At 34.2% G+C, this 16,794-nt stretch overlaps 1 protein-coding gene across 1 annotated transcript; it reads right to left on the bottom strand.

The window, feature by feature from the left end:
• Window positions 1-3,074: 3,074 nt before the first annotated feature.
• On the bottom strand, window positions 3,075-16,542 carry LOC107023539 (vacuolar protein sorting-associated protein 51 homolog). The gene is made up of 20 exons (XM_015224257.2): window positions 16,191-16,542; window positions 12,971-13,110; window positions 12,618-12,672; window positions 12,342-12,449; window positions 11,487-11,585; window positions 11,310-11,387; window positions 10,637-10,714; window positions 9,181-9,318; window positions 8,212-8,312; window positions 8,037-8,104; window positions 7,649-7,722; window positions 7,504-7,570; window positions 6,807-6,922; window positions 5,572-5,838; window positions 5,368-5,484; window positions 4,533-4,604; window positions 4,388-4,438; window positions 4,017-4,247; window positions 3,761-3,937; window positions 3,075-3,531 (listed from the first exon to the last, which is right to left on the bottom strand). Exons 1-20 carry the CDS (start codon window positions 16,371-16,373, stop codon window positions 3,415-3,417), a joined length of 2,337 nt encoding a protein of 778 aa, XP_015079743.1. The 5' UTR covers window positions 16,374-16,542; the 3' UTR covers window positions 3,075-3,414.
• Window positions 16,543-16,794: the final 252 nt, after the last annotated feature.

Raw genomic sequence — 16,794 nt, 5'->3', positions numbered from 1 at the left:
TATATATAAAAGAAAACTCTAGGCCCGCCTATGTGGCGCCATCATAATCAAGAACTCCCTTTTAAATCATACATATATATAAAAGAGAACTCTAAGTCTGCCTACGTGGCGCCATCATAATCAAGGATTCCCTTTTAAATTTATCTATTACCAAAACTAGTATTCCCATTTCATGAATAGTTATGACTTATATGAAAAGTTGCAACTTCATGAAAAGTTGTGATTTTATGAAAAGTTGCGACTTTTATGAAAAGTTGCGACCTTTAGAAAGATTTACGACTTTTATGAAGAGTTGCGACTTTTATGAAAAGTTGTGACTTTTATGTAAGATTGTGACCTTTTCGAAAGGTTTATAACTTTTCTAAAGAATTGTGACCTACAGTTTGTTTTATATAAATAGAAGGATTTTCTGCCACTACTTTTTGTAGGTCTTTTTTCGTTATAGGGTAATCGAATTCAAACACATTGATTATGTTTCTTATGAAGTTCATTCCTTACCGTTTTCTTTCTCCTACTTCATGGATATTAATCTTTCCAATAAGTCATAATTATTCATGTAACTATGACAATTTCTTTTTATTATTTTAGTGACTTTTTTGAACTCTGTTAAAAATTTCAGCAATGATGATTAAAATCGATATCTCTTTCTTTTCTTCCTGCAGGTTTCTTGTAAACAAAGAAAATGGTTTTAATCGCAATGTGACATTACTAATCTTGCACCTCTCCATCCACAACTCAGAAAATTATTGAAATGGTTCAATTAATTATATTTGGATCTTTAATAACAAAACATTTATTTCTGCACTATTATTGGTAGGTTTTTTTTCGCCATAGGGGAGTTGAATTTAAATACATTAATTAAGTTTCTTATGAAGTGTTTTTCATTCCTCAAAATTTTCTTCCTCCTATCTAATGAAGCTTAATCTTTTACTGTAAGTCATATTAATTCATGTATCTATCGCAATTTCTTTTTTCTATTTTGATGTTTTTTTTAGGATGATTGAAAATTTATCTTTTTTTTTGTCTCTTTCTTAGTTTTATTCGTATACTTTTTGGAAAAATTTCTTGTGAGTTGTGCTATATTTGATAGCACAGAACAATTAATATGTGATAACTAATACACAACCAATGTTAAAGTTTGTTAAAAGAACCAAACAGATTGTTCTCTTCTTTGCCACAGTTAGAGTTGATTGCTCACTCTTAAGTATAAACATTTTATATGTCATTAAACCCTTCTTAGAATATTAGTATAGAGACAATTAATTCACTTCTTTTATCGCAAGTTAACTAATTTGTCATATTTCTTCGTCTCTTCTTTTTAGGCATAATAAGAGATCAAGTTTTCTTGAAACAAATAAATATCCAAAATACACTAGAACAAAAATAGTTTTTATCGGCAACGAATATGCACAGTAATGAAGAGTGCTAGAGCCTAATTAATTGTCATTACATTCAATGTTGCCATGGACTTTTTCTAGAGACATTTATAATTTTATCTAAAGATCATTTTCCCCGTAGTGATAACTCTTTCTTTTGAATAAAGGTTTTTTTTTTTTTTTTTTGATAAAGAAGTAATAACTCTTTGTTTTGGCTTCTTTCAATTAAATTTGTGAACTGTAAACTTGGATACAGTCCGATAGACTATCGTTTTAAAAAATATGTTAAGCAACATGTGTTTTTGTTATTGATTGTTAGGAAAGTAAGGTTGTCATTATTATTATTTGTGGATATTTGTGAGTTCAAGTACTCAGAAAATTATGCTTTGAGATTTTAATATGTAATGTGTAAAAATTTTTGTTTAGAATGTCCAATTATAAATGATGTCGCCTACTGCTTGGTTGATAATTACATTATAACTATAGCAATAACTATGGTTCAATTCCAAATAAGTTGGATACGTGATATGAAACCTAAGCAATAGTAATGACTATTTGAGACGATGAGGAAAAACATTTATGATATTAATAATTTTAGGGTCATGAGAAAGGAGCCGAAGGTCCTCCATTTGAATTAGTTAATTATGTTCTTGTAAGGACATGATGTTCCACTTTACTTGTGAGTGTTGTAGTTCGAGGCTTTTTGGTCTCTTCTGTAACGTCTGATGTTATTCATTATAAGTTCTTGGAATTTAGAAAATTTCATTACTTCTGATCAACTATTTCCATGGAGATTTCTTAGACCTCTTTCTTATACTTAAAATAACTCTATGACTCATAATTTTTAAATAAAAAATCAAAAATTAAAAAAATATAACACTTTTAAGATTTTGGATTCCCTTGAGATAAAATGATCTTGACAATGAAGTGTATATATCGAAAATTCGAATATTACCAAATGATCAATGTGAGCATAATAACATAGTTCAATCTCGCGCGAAGTACGAGTAATTACCTAGTTTTATATATATAATAAAATAAACCATATTCAACAATTTTTAAAAAAATTTTCTTATAATAATTTTGAGAAGGTGTGAAAGAAAAAAGAAAAAAAAAATGTTTCATATCCTGTGATGATATGTTGTTGTATTGTGCTATGCATGAAGAGCTTGCAAATTTGGGGGAAGAATTCGATCAGAATTATCGTCAAGTTGTTATTCGTGATATGCTAGGTAAGATACGTGAAAAATTATGATCGATGCTTTTGTAGTGAAAGGAAGGGAGGAAGCATTAATTGATGAATAAAACACTTCGATCAAGTTGATTCTCTTTTTTGGCAATAAACTGTGAATATTATCATATCCAAAACAAAGTATTACAATTTCGATCTAGTTGAAACTTGTTGGCTCAATTATTCACGTTTTTTCTTTTACATTGATTTGATATTTTATGGGTAAAGTAAATTTATAGAATAACTCCATCTATAATTATGTCTCTCTATGCCATTGTCGTTTCTCTTTATCTTTCTTCGTGAGGGTACTCCCCAATTTCAATTTATTCATGTTACTCTCCTTTTCCTAATTTCAAGTTTTTACGTGACATGTATAAAATCATAAGATTCAAAAGTCTTCCTTACTTTCTCAAACTTCGTATGAAGTCAAAATCAAACAAACAAATCGAAACGGAAGGAGTAGCAAGTATTAGAAAATGTCATTATATATTAACACAAAGGGGAGGAAACAACATTCATTACACTCAACTGTTTTGTTTCAAATTTCAATACAAGAGTTTTTCGTTTCCCCTTTAGTTTCCAGCAAAACAATACCTCTTCAGGAGTTGGGAAAACTGAAGGTACTCGGAGGGAAACTGAAAGTCGTTTAGGAAATGGTAGCCGGAGATGGATAATGGTTATATACACACCTTACAGAAGGTTTTGATGGCTCTGATATTTCCGATATAGTACTTGGCATGTAAGCCAGCATCTCGTGAACGTTTTCAGATCATGGCAAGCTCAATGGTCACAACGCCACCATAATTATTATGAGGTAGGACTCTGCTCCCGAGCCTTAGCCAGCTTTGCTTGGGTAAGCCTGTCCAGGATAGAAGGTTCCAGAGGAATTGGATCAAGACATCGCTCAGCAGCAGCAACAATTACCTGTTCGTTCAAGAAGATAAGTTCATTTAATCTCTTGTTAGACAAAAGAACAGTTGAAGCAACAACTCTATCGATATGTACAGTTTCCAGCAAATAAACAGCAGTATAATGGACCCTTTGAGAACTTTCATACTGCACAAAAAGGAAGTGTCACTGAAGAGGAGACACTAGCCAAAGGTTCCTTCGACATAGTAGCTGTAAAGAAGATATGTAGGCATTATGTCTTTACCTCATCAAGCAAAAAATCAACAGCAGCTTCATCATCGGCAGTGTCCTTCAGAGTAGTTTTAAGAAAATGGATGTCCAGCTGAATTTGTTGAAATCCACTACGGTTAAAAGTCTGAAGTCGGACAAATTCTTGTAAACTCTTCAAGCAAAGTTTCACGATAGTAGTTATTACTGAGTCCTGCAAAATCAAGGACATTCTTATCCATTGTTCTTCCAGACAAATGAAGTTTACCAAGTGACAAACACTAGCACCCAACCTGTGTATGTTCAACTTTTGTGAAAATTTCCATCTTCTGCTTAAACAATTTCGCCAAATGGGACTCAAGGAGTTGACTTCTCGCCTGCTGGGTATTTGACCGTACCATTCTGTCATCTCTTAATGGATTACTACGGGAGGAAATGCTGCTCCCACTGCTGTCAGAACGGCGATGCTTACGCTGGATCCCTTCAGGCAACATATTCTTTACTTCTTTAATGATACTATCTAGCTGGCAATAAGATAAAAAAGAAAATGTTAATTCTTGTCATGTATCCAATTACATATTACAATGAGGGGATAGTTTTCGCCCACACCGCACATTAACTTCCCGTTCTTATAACAGGAAAAAAAGATAAAGCCAAAACTTACCTCTTGAAGAAGCAGATCAACAAACATATGAACTTCTCTGGGCTCTTTATGCTGTACAAACAGGAAAAGGTAAGACGAATTAGCACAAACCATCACATTGCTGCTCTTGGGTAAATACTCCTACCTCATTATGTCTTAAGCTTACCTTGACCCAATTTGGCGTTGTAAACCTTTTATTCAAGACAACTGATATCTTCTGAGTTCTCATGTTAATATACTGAGAATAAATGGAGATGAAGAGAATCAGAATTTTGATTTCATACTCTACTAATGAAGGTAACAAAAGAATCAACAAACTTCATGTTTCATTTATAAAACTGTAATCAAGCTAAGAAGATGATTTGAAAATTGAAACAGTGAAAGAAGCTACATAGATAAGCAAGCAATCCATATAGGACATCATCAAGAACCTTCAAAAGCAAAAATTGGGAAAACGTATGAAATCATTTAGATACAAGAAAAACATCTTTATGGCCTACCGACTAACAAAAATTACATTCAGCAGTTCTACTAGATATAATTATAGAAAGATGTTACTTCTTCCAAAATGTGCTATAATTCATTCACCAGATGAAAAAAAAAATAAAAATCATATAGCTTATTTTTTTTAGACATGTAAGGATTTAAAAAATAACAACAACCAAGCACTAAGACAGTGAATTTGCTTACATGATCTGGGATCCCCTTATACAAGTGTTACCTATAGCTTTTGCATACTGCATAACCACTTTTCTCCCAATAGAAGATTTTACACAGTAAACTTCTGTAGTTCTAGACATCTACCATTAAATTGCTGTATGTTTCTTAAAGAAACAACATACAAACTTGTTAGCAATAGAAGACTAACCATGACGGAGACATTAAACTCTCAGTAGTTAAGCAAATAATTCAGATTCTGTAGTTAAGCCAGTCAGTGGAAAAGAATAATGGTGTTGGGCATCTGTAAGAGAAAGAAGATGCTCAGAATATAAATAACATACATGCTGCAAGAATTTTTCACCAGCTGCTCTGAAGGTGCGACAAATTTCTGCAGGAACAAAAGCTGGACCATTTTCATAGCCCCGAGACCCACCACCAGAGAAAGATGAGGCAATTTCCTGAAAGATTTGAAAAGTTAAGAAGTGCCAATTAAATGGGGCAGAACATAAAATTATACTGGCTATAACTGCTAGGCCACCCCTAACCTCGGTAATTCTGGGAATGGCATTTTGCTCAACAAAAACAGAGAGTTGAGCCAGCACAAGAACAAGCGCAGGAAGTATTTTGTCTCTCTGTATTCCCTCATGAAAGCTTAGATCTTGACCGGCTGGATATTTCTTTCCAGAAAGTAAGAGAAAATGATCATTAAGTTTCCTGAAGAAGTCCTGAAATCCTTCTTGTACCCAGTCAATAACCAAATCTCTCAACTTAGAAAGCAGTTCCAAGTTTTCATCAAGAAGTTGACGGAAATCCTGTCATACAAGAAATCAAAGCGAAGGTGCAACTCAGAACAGAATTCACTAGGAATTAAGTACCTGTAATCGTGATTTTATAGCTTCATCTTTTCTTTTAGAAGGTAGGTTCCTTGTGATACAGGAAGCAAGTCTATTTATCTTTAATACAAGGAGCTAATTTTTCTCTAGTTGAGTTATAATTCAGGTAGTTGTTTTGGCCTAGTTAATAGTTAAAACTATCTGTCAATTACTTGAGATCAATTGTATTGACGTCTCGTGCAAAGACCACAGAGAGCACAGAAGCATTTCAATAATTTAATACCAGTGCAAATTTGTAAAAGCATCATCATACTATTATTGCATTCCATAGAACTATTCGCAAGAAAATTACTCACATGGAAATGGATTTTACTTATTGGAAGTTCTCCACCTATACTTTTTTTTTTATGACAAGGGAAACCCGCAGCCGCTACCCTTTGGGTGTGCACAGGGTAACACCACCGCTCCTATGCAATAGCTCGCAAACCACATAGGAGAGGTAACTCGCACTAGGCAAGCCTAGTGTGACGAGCTCGACCCAGAAGGCAAACCCCTTACTTTCGCTGGCAAGGGGTTTCGAACTTGAGACCTCCAACATGGAAGTCCCAAGCTCAAACAACTGGGTCACCCCGAAGGGTTTCTCCACCTACACTCATAAGAACTCTTCAGTCTGTTACTTCTATATCATGTAGATTTCGTAATTGATGTCCAAGTAGGCTCTAACACTGAAGCTAAACACCGTAAGGGCAGAAGTAGAATTGATCAACATGTACCATCAACTTTAAAAATCACCCGTCCCACCCTCCGATGAAGTGTAAATCTTGAGGGGGACAGTACATAACTAGTAAAGTAATACTAATAACTTTAGTAGGTTTGAACAAATACAAGAATTATTTGACATAAGGATAAGTAAGAACTTTAAATAATTCCGCCACAGCTTATTTTACCCGTAAGACATCCATACTGCCTTGCACTACTGCCTTTTTACTGGCCTCAAGGATGGCCTGCAAAGAATTTTTTTCTTCAAGACCCTCCATTTGATTACCTACTTTGACGACAGCACCTGACAATTCAAAAGAACAAAAAATAGCCAAGATCAAAATGCATTAAAACTCATGCAACATATGTGGTTTCAATATTAAGGTCATTGTATTGATATAAAGAGTTTATTTTTCTCAAGGTTACTCATTTGTATTTGAGAAAAATATAAGAAAGTTTACTATGGACTATACACTGAGCTTTGGATCTTACATGGAGCGAAATGTACACATATTTCAGTTTTATATTCTTTTAAAGACAAAAGATAAGTTGGACCATTTTGAGCTGTTCTTTGAAGAATCTTACCTTTTAGGCAGATAGAGTAGGTTCTTTGTGAAGAAGGGACAGAAAGCTGGTTCTGCATTTCAATTTCCAGGAATCGGTAAATTCTTTTTATTTAATTTTATTTTTGAGAAAGAATAGGTTCTTTTTTTTCTTTTTCAGTTAATGAAAATCAGAGGTTTGTTGGTTTGCACATCCTCCTTAGAGATATCTTTATATCTCTTAACTAATCTGTTACATATCTTTTTGTATTGCTACTGTATCTTCTTCTTTTTTCATTTTTAATTTACATGTTATCTATTATTTTGATTTAACAGTACAAACCTGAAATATCAAGTAGAAGATGGCTAAATCTGCTAGCAACGTATTGTTTAACGGCAACATGAGCAGCCTGAAATGACAGAGTCAGTACATCAATGACAATCGAGCATTACAGACTAATAAGAGCTAAATGTCTTTTATATGCAACCTCCATAGTAATATCACGCAGACCAGCCTCAGGCAACACTCCATCCATGAGAAGCACATCAGTCCAAATAATCCCTGATGAAATATGAGTGCCATAAGATACAATCAGTCATCATTACAGTGTTCCAACACAAGTGTTATCCATGAAAAGCATGGTTATAGAAATAGTAAACTTGAGATTTTGGAAAGCAGAAGAAAGCTTAATGAACAAGCGAGACTGAAACTAAACAAAACAATCAGTCATATTGAACATAAGGTAAATAAGAAAATGAAGTCCAACTAAAGGAGTTAAGGAGATGCAGTTGAAAATGCAAAAGTAAAGTTGAATAAGCAAAATAAAAAGAAGCCCATTTTTCAATGTCCATGAGGTGAATGGTAGTTAAACTTACTTAACATGGCAACAAGATCAGAAGAAGCAAGTTGTTTCTTGATGTGCTTCTGGGTGGATTCAAAGTGCCTGAATTTGGTAGTAATCACAGATGCAAAAATATTAAGCACAAATGATAATAAGAGAAAAAAATCAGATTCACCAAGAAAGGGATGTGGTGAATAAGAAGTGCGCACATTTTAGGTAAGTTCTGAGCAAGTCTGGAAAGTTGCTGTTCTGAATCATGGAAAATAACTCGATAAGCACGGACAGCCTCGGAAAATTCACGAATAGAAGCCTAAGTCATGAATAGGAAACATTAATGTAAATACAATTAGTGCTCAGAAGGAGAGAAAATGAATAAATCAACCATACAATTCAATTCCAGAAGAAAGGAACTCCAGAAGCATACTTAAGATCCCGAATATGTGTCCTTTTGGTTTCACCATCTTGTATTAAGCTAAGTGCGGGGAACTAGAATGTCGCATAACAAATATCTCAGCGAAGTGATATTGTCTTTCACATAAATGGCAAGTCATGTCATAATGCAATTCAATTGAACTTTAATTATGGTTAGTTTCTTTTCTCAAGGATCATTCACACCTATTTGTAGTGATAATTTCCACCTCTTTGCAAGGTTGGGAGGGGTACTCAACTTAAAAAAAAAGTAAAGGAAATAGTCTTAGTAATGTATTTAACCAAAAACATCATTGTCATTATTCACATTCCTATCCCTATCCTTAGTTTTAGTTATCCTTATCCCCTTTTTTTATAACTAAAAGCCTCCCTTACTCCACATGTGGGATGACACAGGGTATTGTTGTTGTAAAAGTCTCCCTTAATTAAAAGCCCCATGCTACACTAGGATCTTCACATACTTTATTTTGAAAAACATTAGACAAATCAAATTTTATATTAAAACTTCTTTCTCTCCTGACTCTCTCCATTCTCCCTTCTTTCTCCCTCTTCTTCTGTCTTAGTCATTCTATCTATTCCACAATCGTCTCCCCGTTTCTCCTCTCCCTGTCTTCCGTCTCTCCCTCATATTCTTCTCTCTTTCTCCTTCTTGTTTCTTCCCCTTGCTTCTTTCTCATCTCTCTTTGGTGTTCACATTGTAGCCTAAGATTCCAACTTCAAAGCATGAGAATGACCTTGCTTTAACGCACCTCATGAGCAGCAGAAGTAGCTGATTCAGGAAGATTTCCTTGATCTACTGAAGCAGGGGGTAGTTCCTTAGATTCCAGATGGAGATCCACAAGGAACTGTTCTAACTTTTCAAATAGTTGCACCTTCAAATTATCAACCTGCATAAAACATATACATTCAAAGATCAAAATGTTAGTTTTTGCTCACACTCTTTATAATTATGGCTTTACAGCCTTTTTGATTTTAATACAAGATGCTACCATTTTTTTTTAAAAAAAAAGATCAACATACAAGAGGAAGACAATAGAAGCATAAGCAATCTTGATTGCACCAATAAACACATGAATTTTTGTTTCAGTCATTTATAGTATTTACAAACTAAACTCGAACATATACAGTTATTCTTAAAATGATATCCAAAGAATATGAGGCCGCGGGTTTCCTCTTTACATCCTATATTTTTCTTTTCATCTTGAGGGAAATTATTTCGACAAGCATGCAATGAATAATCCATACCATGATACTAGCATAGAAATAATTTTAGTTACCAACAAACTACCATATCCTTTTGGCTCTATAAGCATACAAAAATGACCACATTTACCATTGCACTACGTAAAAACACATCCTTAACATTTTCAATTCTCTACTTGAGAAAAGAAAAGGATAAAATTGAAGAGGCATATAAGACAGAAGAAGCTGATTCTCATTCAGAGGGGCTGGCAACCGTAGGGTTTTGATGATAATTCAGGGGACATAAGGTACCTATATCTTATGTTCCTCAAACTCTTCAAAATTCTCGTCAGGTGCATGTCGGATCCTCCAAAAGTAGTTTATTTTGGAGGATCTGACATGGGTGCAGCGACATTTTTTAAGAGTCCTAGTAACATAGCTTATGTCTATGTTATTATAATAGGAAGTTTATCATAATCCTTTTAAAAAACCAAAAATATTTCAAGTTATTAAAGGCACATATTTTTAAGACAAACAGTAAGAGGATCTTAGTATATGGCTATCCAAAATATACGAAAGTCATCTTAATATGTATTTCAGACGTTGCTCACCCACACTCTTCCCAGCCGTTCTTACACAAGTGATATAATTCATCAAGTTAACCCATTCTGGAATTAATTCACATTGGATTAAACTTTCAACAAAATGGAGCAATTTTACTAGCTACTGCCGAGCAAGGCATGGATAAAATTGAGACCATCGACATACTCATCTTCACTCTTGACAGGGATGGAGAGCTGAGAAAACAACTAGAAGCTAAGCTTCTTGCTGAGAGAGGGACAGTGATATGTCAAATGGGAGTGCAGAGTGCATTTCTTTAGTACATATTTTATTTGAACTAAAGCAGACTAAAATTCTTATGAAATTAAAACTCCGTTCTAACATTCAAGGATAAATAGAACCATGCACAACAAGTGAAGAAATGCTCGTATATAGAAGCAGAAAAAGAGGTGTGATACAAACCGGAAAATTTAACTGCTTAAGGAGCATAACAGCTTCAGCCCTGGCTTGTATTGATTCAGAATCTGAAAATACCTTTCCCTGTAACCAAAGAAAAAGTAATATGAAAGCTCAACTCTGATCATTTTGCCAAGTTCTTGATAGAAACCCAAAATGGCTTGAACCAGTGTTCTGCAAAATTTGTATTCAGATTCATCTTTTCCCCAACTCCTTCAAAATTAGCCCTTAGAGAGAGGGCAGATCAAAACACTCCACAGCATGGCAGAGATCTAAATGGTTCATAGGGATAATGAAACTTTGCTCTGTTTGTTTAGAATGGATAAGTAACGCTGGACAACTCAAACACAAAATCAACAACCCCCCCCCCCCGGCTCCCGTCTATCCCATTTTTGTGTGACACGCTTTACTTTTTAGTTTGTCGCAAAAAGAATGGCACCTTTCTATTTTAAAAACAATTTAACTTCAAATCTCTCATTTACCCTTAATTAGATGATTCATAGTTGCACAAATGTCTATGGCTTGTTGAAGACCACAAGTTTCAAAAGTCTTTCTTTATTCTTCGTCTTCTCTCCTCCCTTTCCCTCCATCTTAACAAAATATCTAATTCTGTTTAAGTACCTCAACCAACTATGGCCTCTCTCAACAAAGTAATTGCTAACTAGAAAAAAGGAGAAACCTGCAAGTGCGTTGTAATAACAGCAATTGCTTCCTCTGAGGCTCTTTTGCAATCCTGGAACGAAGAGTCTCCATATGCCTGGTGATGAAAAAGTGCTGACATAAAGATGAGACTTTGACGTGCATTTACATCATACAAACAGGAAAAACAGTGGAACAAATATCACTATGCACAAACCTTGAAAATGGGCATGGCTCCAGTGTAGTATTTCACAGCATCAGCATAGGCTTCTGATTTGATACACTTTGCTAACCTAGCGGGTAGATCATATATGAACTGCTCTTTTCCACAGAAAATGAAATCCATGAACTCACACAAAACTAGAAACCTACTCATATACAATTGATCGCAATATACAACATAAAGTTGCATTTTATCTTTGTCGTAAAAGAAAGTTACATGATGAACCTGAACAACAAGTCTATAAGACTGCGAAGGTAAAAATGCATTTTACTTTTTTCAATTGACAATTAGCATTTATTTACAACTTCACCAATCCTTTTTTGACCATTTAATCATGTGAACTAGTAAGAGCTCTAAAGATCCAGTGGCTAAAATATGGAATGGATAATTCCTTCCTCCCAAGACCCCAATTGTGGGATTTCACTGGGTATGTTGTTGTATAATTCCTCCTCCTTCCTAAAAACAATTTTCGCTTAATAAGTAAATTGCTCTACATATACCCCATGAATAATGAGTTCAGGTAGCTTGTACTGGATGTAATAGATGATGCTATTTTTAATTAACATCTGTATAAATCTGTTTCACTGCCGAATGAGCATCTTGTTTTCTCTTGCTTAATTGTTTTTTTACAAGTATTTCCCTTGGTTAAATCATAAACAATCAAAAGCCAACCAGCTCAAAATATCGGGCGTATAAAGGAAATGCTTATTCCTCTATCCTCATCACTAACAACTTAGTTGTAACGGTTGTTATAAGAAACCACAGTTAGTAACTTCATTACTCAATAAGAAAAGACACATTTCCCAATTGCGTAAAACATTGCAAGAGCTTAACACCTGACTTTAGTACCTGAACTTTGCGTAGAAGATTACGGGTCCTATGCAATTTCTCTATGTGTTCCCTCTTCTCAAAAAGAGAAGTATTGACCCCATCACTTTTAGATTGCACGGACATTATCTGCAAATAATTATTTTGGGAATGGTAACAGATTATCTGCAAATAATTGAAGAAAATCTAATTCTTGATACACATCTTTCAGTGTTTTGCTGCTTAGGTCGTGATTATAACCCCAAAAAAGTTCAAAATTCCTTAAACAAGTAAAAGGGAAAAAAGAAATAAGCAAACCTTTTCAAGAAGCTGCTCCATATTTGTCTCCATGCCAACAATATTGTTTTTCATCCTGGGAAGGTAATCATATAGGTGAGTTCTTTATTATGCCAAATGAGAACATGACAAGATAAAACCCAGTTAGTCCTGATTCAACATATAAGCTGAAGCCAAGCACAATAAGTTTTTTAAGAAACCTCTAACAGTTACCTGATCTCCCTAATTGAACAGCAGAAATTGAGGACCCATGAAACATGCTATAAGTACTAAAAAACTCAACCTACGAAGAGTTAAGTTGCAACTGTACCCCCTAATGTTTGTCTCTCAAGGGATGGAATGGGTTCGAAACAACTTTCTAGAACATGGTTTACCTTTTAATTGTGTCTGTGGCACTTACGAACTTGTTGTAATTTTCATATACCAGCATTTGCAGGTCAGTATCGAGATTCTTTATCTCAGCAGCCATTTCAACATGCCTCTGAAGCATACCTTCCAAATTGGACTTCTGCACCTGTATGTTTGATGAAATATATGACATTCGTCCCAGACAAATGAATCAAAAGTCATATATATTTTTTCCACAACTAAAAAAGATGGCATGATTAAGGGTCAGCTTACTCCTTGGGCACGCAACAGATTAAGTAAAGACCTCTCTGATAAGTACAAAAGTTCGCAATACAGAAGTTTTACTGAAGACACCTTACTCAAAGACAAACCAACACGGCCACTGTGTCAAAGTTTGCTCCTCTGACTTGGGTAGGCTGAGGTAAATGGGGAAGCATATTCTACAAGGAATACTGATTGATTCTATTGCAAGAGACTGCTGACTGAAAGTATGACAACTCATTTTCCTTTTCTTTTCTTCCAGTTACAAGGATTAAACTGCTATGGAAATTTTATGCCTCTTCTTGAATTCTTTTAGGCTTCTGGTGAAGTTACAAAATAAAAATGTCACCAAAAATTTGTGTGCCGCATATCAATACAAGCCATTACCCCATTAAACAGGGTGGGGTTCAATATTTATACCATAGTTACTATGTATTTACATCCAAAATCCGAACTACCAATGTAGTATCTCAGGTATTGCTATTTGGTGCTAAAAGAACCTTAAGTTGTAGTATATCTTCATGATTGTTAACAATTTATCTTTCTTTTAAAAGGTAATAATTTTATTCATACAAATGCACAATAGTTGACTGTTCTAATCAAAAGCTTTACAGTTTCTATTTACCAAGAAAATAAATTACAGTTTCAGCTCCAAATAGCTCAAAAAGTTAAGTAGATCTTTAAAACTAGAAACATAGTGCTGCCTGCTCAAGGAAAAAAGAATATCCAAACATTTTCTAGTAAGGCTGTAAGAGTTAATTACTACAGTCAGGCCTCTCTATATACTGGTCATCCTCCAGAACAACATTTCACTATAGCAGCCAAGTTAGTTTTTGGAACCGATTTTTAATCTTATGTTATATTATATGTTCTTATAACAACATTTCACTATATCAGCCAAAATATATGTCATAAAGCTTTGTCTGTATATGTTCAAAACATTTTATTTTCTCTTTCCAAAGACGTCGATCCAAACAAAGAAGAGTGAGCAATCCAGATTTATCCTAGTTTTTACGTATTGCCTTGCCATGTTTATTGATGATGCTATAAGCGTCAATTTAAATAGATTGGGAAATAGGAAAACAGGGAAGTCAAGATTAACTTGGTAGAAATTTGTAAATTAAACTGAAGGAGCAACCACATTCACATTTTTAGCATTCTTTCTTTTTCACTGCTACCTAAAATAGAACCGTCAATATGGGCTAGGCCTGTTGGGCCGGCCTGGCCTAGCCCGGGATTTAATAGGGCTGGGCTACGATTTTTGGAGCTCATTTGAGAAAAGGGCTTTTTAGCGCGGCCTGAATAAGCCTGTTGATTTGTGGGGCTTGAGAAATATCGGTAGGGCCGGCCCGTGGGCCAATAAAAATTAATTAAAAAATATAATATAATATTAAAATTTAAAATTAAAGAGAGTACAAACTCAAAACAATTAGGTTAATATTTCTATTTAGATATTTATACTTTTACTTGAAAAAACTTAATAAATATTACAAAGATAATTTTACTTGTGGATTTGATTAAAAAGTAGTAACATTAACATCATGTAATATTGTTTCGTCGATATTTATGATAATATTTTTAAATTATAATTTATAATTTAATTTAATAATTCTAAATATAATATCATTTTTAAATAAAGTGGACTGGCCCGGCAAGCCTGTAGCCCACGTACTTGTGGGTTGGGCCGGCCATTTTCTGGCCCACACAAAAAATGGGCTAGCCCGGTTTGACCCGTAAAATGTCGAAGCCTATATGGGTTAGCCCGGATGGGGTGGACTAGCCCATATTGACAACTCTAACCTAAAACATGTAAATGGTACAAGGATTTGCCTGTGTTAGGTTGGGGAAACACCTAAGAGTACCTATGAAGCCTTTCTTTGTTTAGCTTCCACAAATGAGCTTGGCCGAATTTGGCGTAGCTAAGTACTATGCACTTCTCTCCTTTCCTGCTAGTGGATCAGTCTCGTACTCACAGTACTGTACATTCTGTCGTCCACTGCAGTTAAGGGGTAGGGATAGGCTCCAGTTACTTTAGTGGAGAATGATATTTGATGTGCTCATAGATGAAGAAGCTGCAAGAACCTTCCAGGCCTTGAAGCTAATAACTCTAACAGGTGTATTACCAAAGAAGAATCTTTTCTTCACCTCCGTAAGTTGGGAAGCTAAGAAATTAAGCCATTATTGCAAGCTTGTAAATGGGGGATGCAATTTCTCGTTTTTGAAGAAGAACAAAGAAAAAGCTGATATCTTTGAGACTTTGATGCAACAGAAATTTGCATAAGCAATAAGCCCGTTATGTCACTTGCTTAGTTGAACATGGAATTTCCTGAAGACCAACAGGTAAAGCTTGGACGGAAAAGATAAATATGGTTCGTAATGTTACTCCATTGTTCATTAAACAATCAAAGAGTTATGTTCCATGTCCAAAATCACATTATCATCTGTTACTCCTCCATTCTTACAAAAGCATTACTTCACAAAGTAAGATAGATGATCAAACACCTGAACCTTTCTAAACTCACACATCCTCTTAATACCATTTTATTAGTCCTCCTTCTACCATCATTTAAATACGAACCCCATCAAATCGAAAGAACATCTTTCTAAGACATTTTCGTCTAAACAAGTCCTAAATTCTTCTAATTTTGTAGTGTACACATATACAGAATTCCATAAAATAATTGTTTTATTAATTAAAATAAAAAATTGATCTTTTTCCAGGATAGCCATATTCCAAGCTAGCATTTAGCCATAGATTTTGGATCAAATCTGAATATCAGTCTTGAAAAAGAATTCAGCTAGTTCTTTCCAAGGAAAATGGATGCCCAATCACAACTTCAAAAACTCAAATTTTCAAGTTTCAACTTCAAAATCGGCCAAATAACAGCTTAAATTGCTAAAAAGAAGTTATAAATCAAACTAAAACTAATTCAAAATCAATCTACAACAAAATGAAGTAGCAAGCAAGTAAATGAGAGAACATACAAGTAAATTCATGTACTGATCGGCATCGAAGGCAGTAGTGTTAATGGTATCCAAAGTTGCAAATCTGGAAGAAGTATTAGGCGGAACTGAAGTAGAATTAGGATCTGGAGAGTAAAAGCTCGATAATAGATCTCTCATTCTCTTCGCTTTATCGTCAATCGGTACTTCATCATCTACACCCATTATTTTGGTCTTCACAATATCAGTTACTTAAGCTCCAAAACTACTTCAATTGGCAGAACTGAAGAATTTGAGATCTATCAGTGAAAAAATTTGACTTGGAGAAGATGACTCCACATAATTTGTTGAAACTTCATAATAGTACCTTAAGTTTGAACTTCTATTCAATTACTCCTTAATATTTTTTTATTTTCTCACGTTCAATATACTTTTTAATTTTACGATTCTAAAAAAAATATATATATCTTACCTTTATTGTCTAGCAGACTGATCATATTTAATTTGAATTTTGAAAAAAAAATTATTTTGTTAATTTCAAAAATATGACTTAATAATATGAAATTATTTTATCAATTATTTAATTTCTTTAAAATCGACCTTTACAAGACGAAATTTAAAAATAATACGTAAAATTTAAAGTTTA

The sequence above is a fragment of the Solanum pennellii genome, chromosome 6 (assembly GCF_001406875.1).
Source record: "Solanum pennellii chromosome 6, SPENNV200".
NCBI classification, from domain to species: Eukaryota; Viridiplantae; Streptophyta; class Magnoliopsida; order Solanales; family Solanaceae; genus Solanum; species Solanum pennellii.
This window is presented reverse-complemented; position numbering and strand designations above follow the sequence as displayed.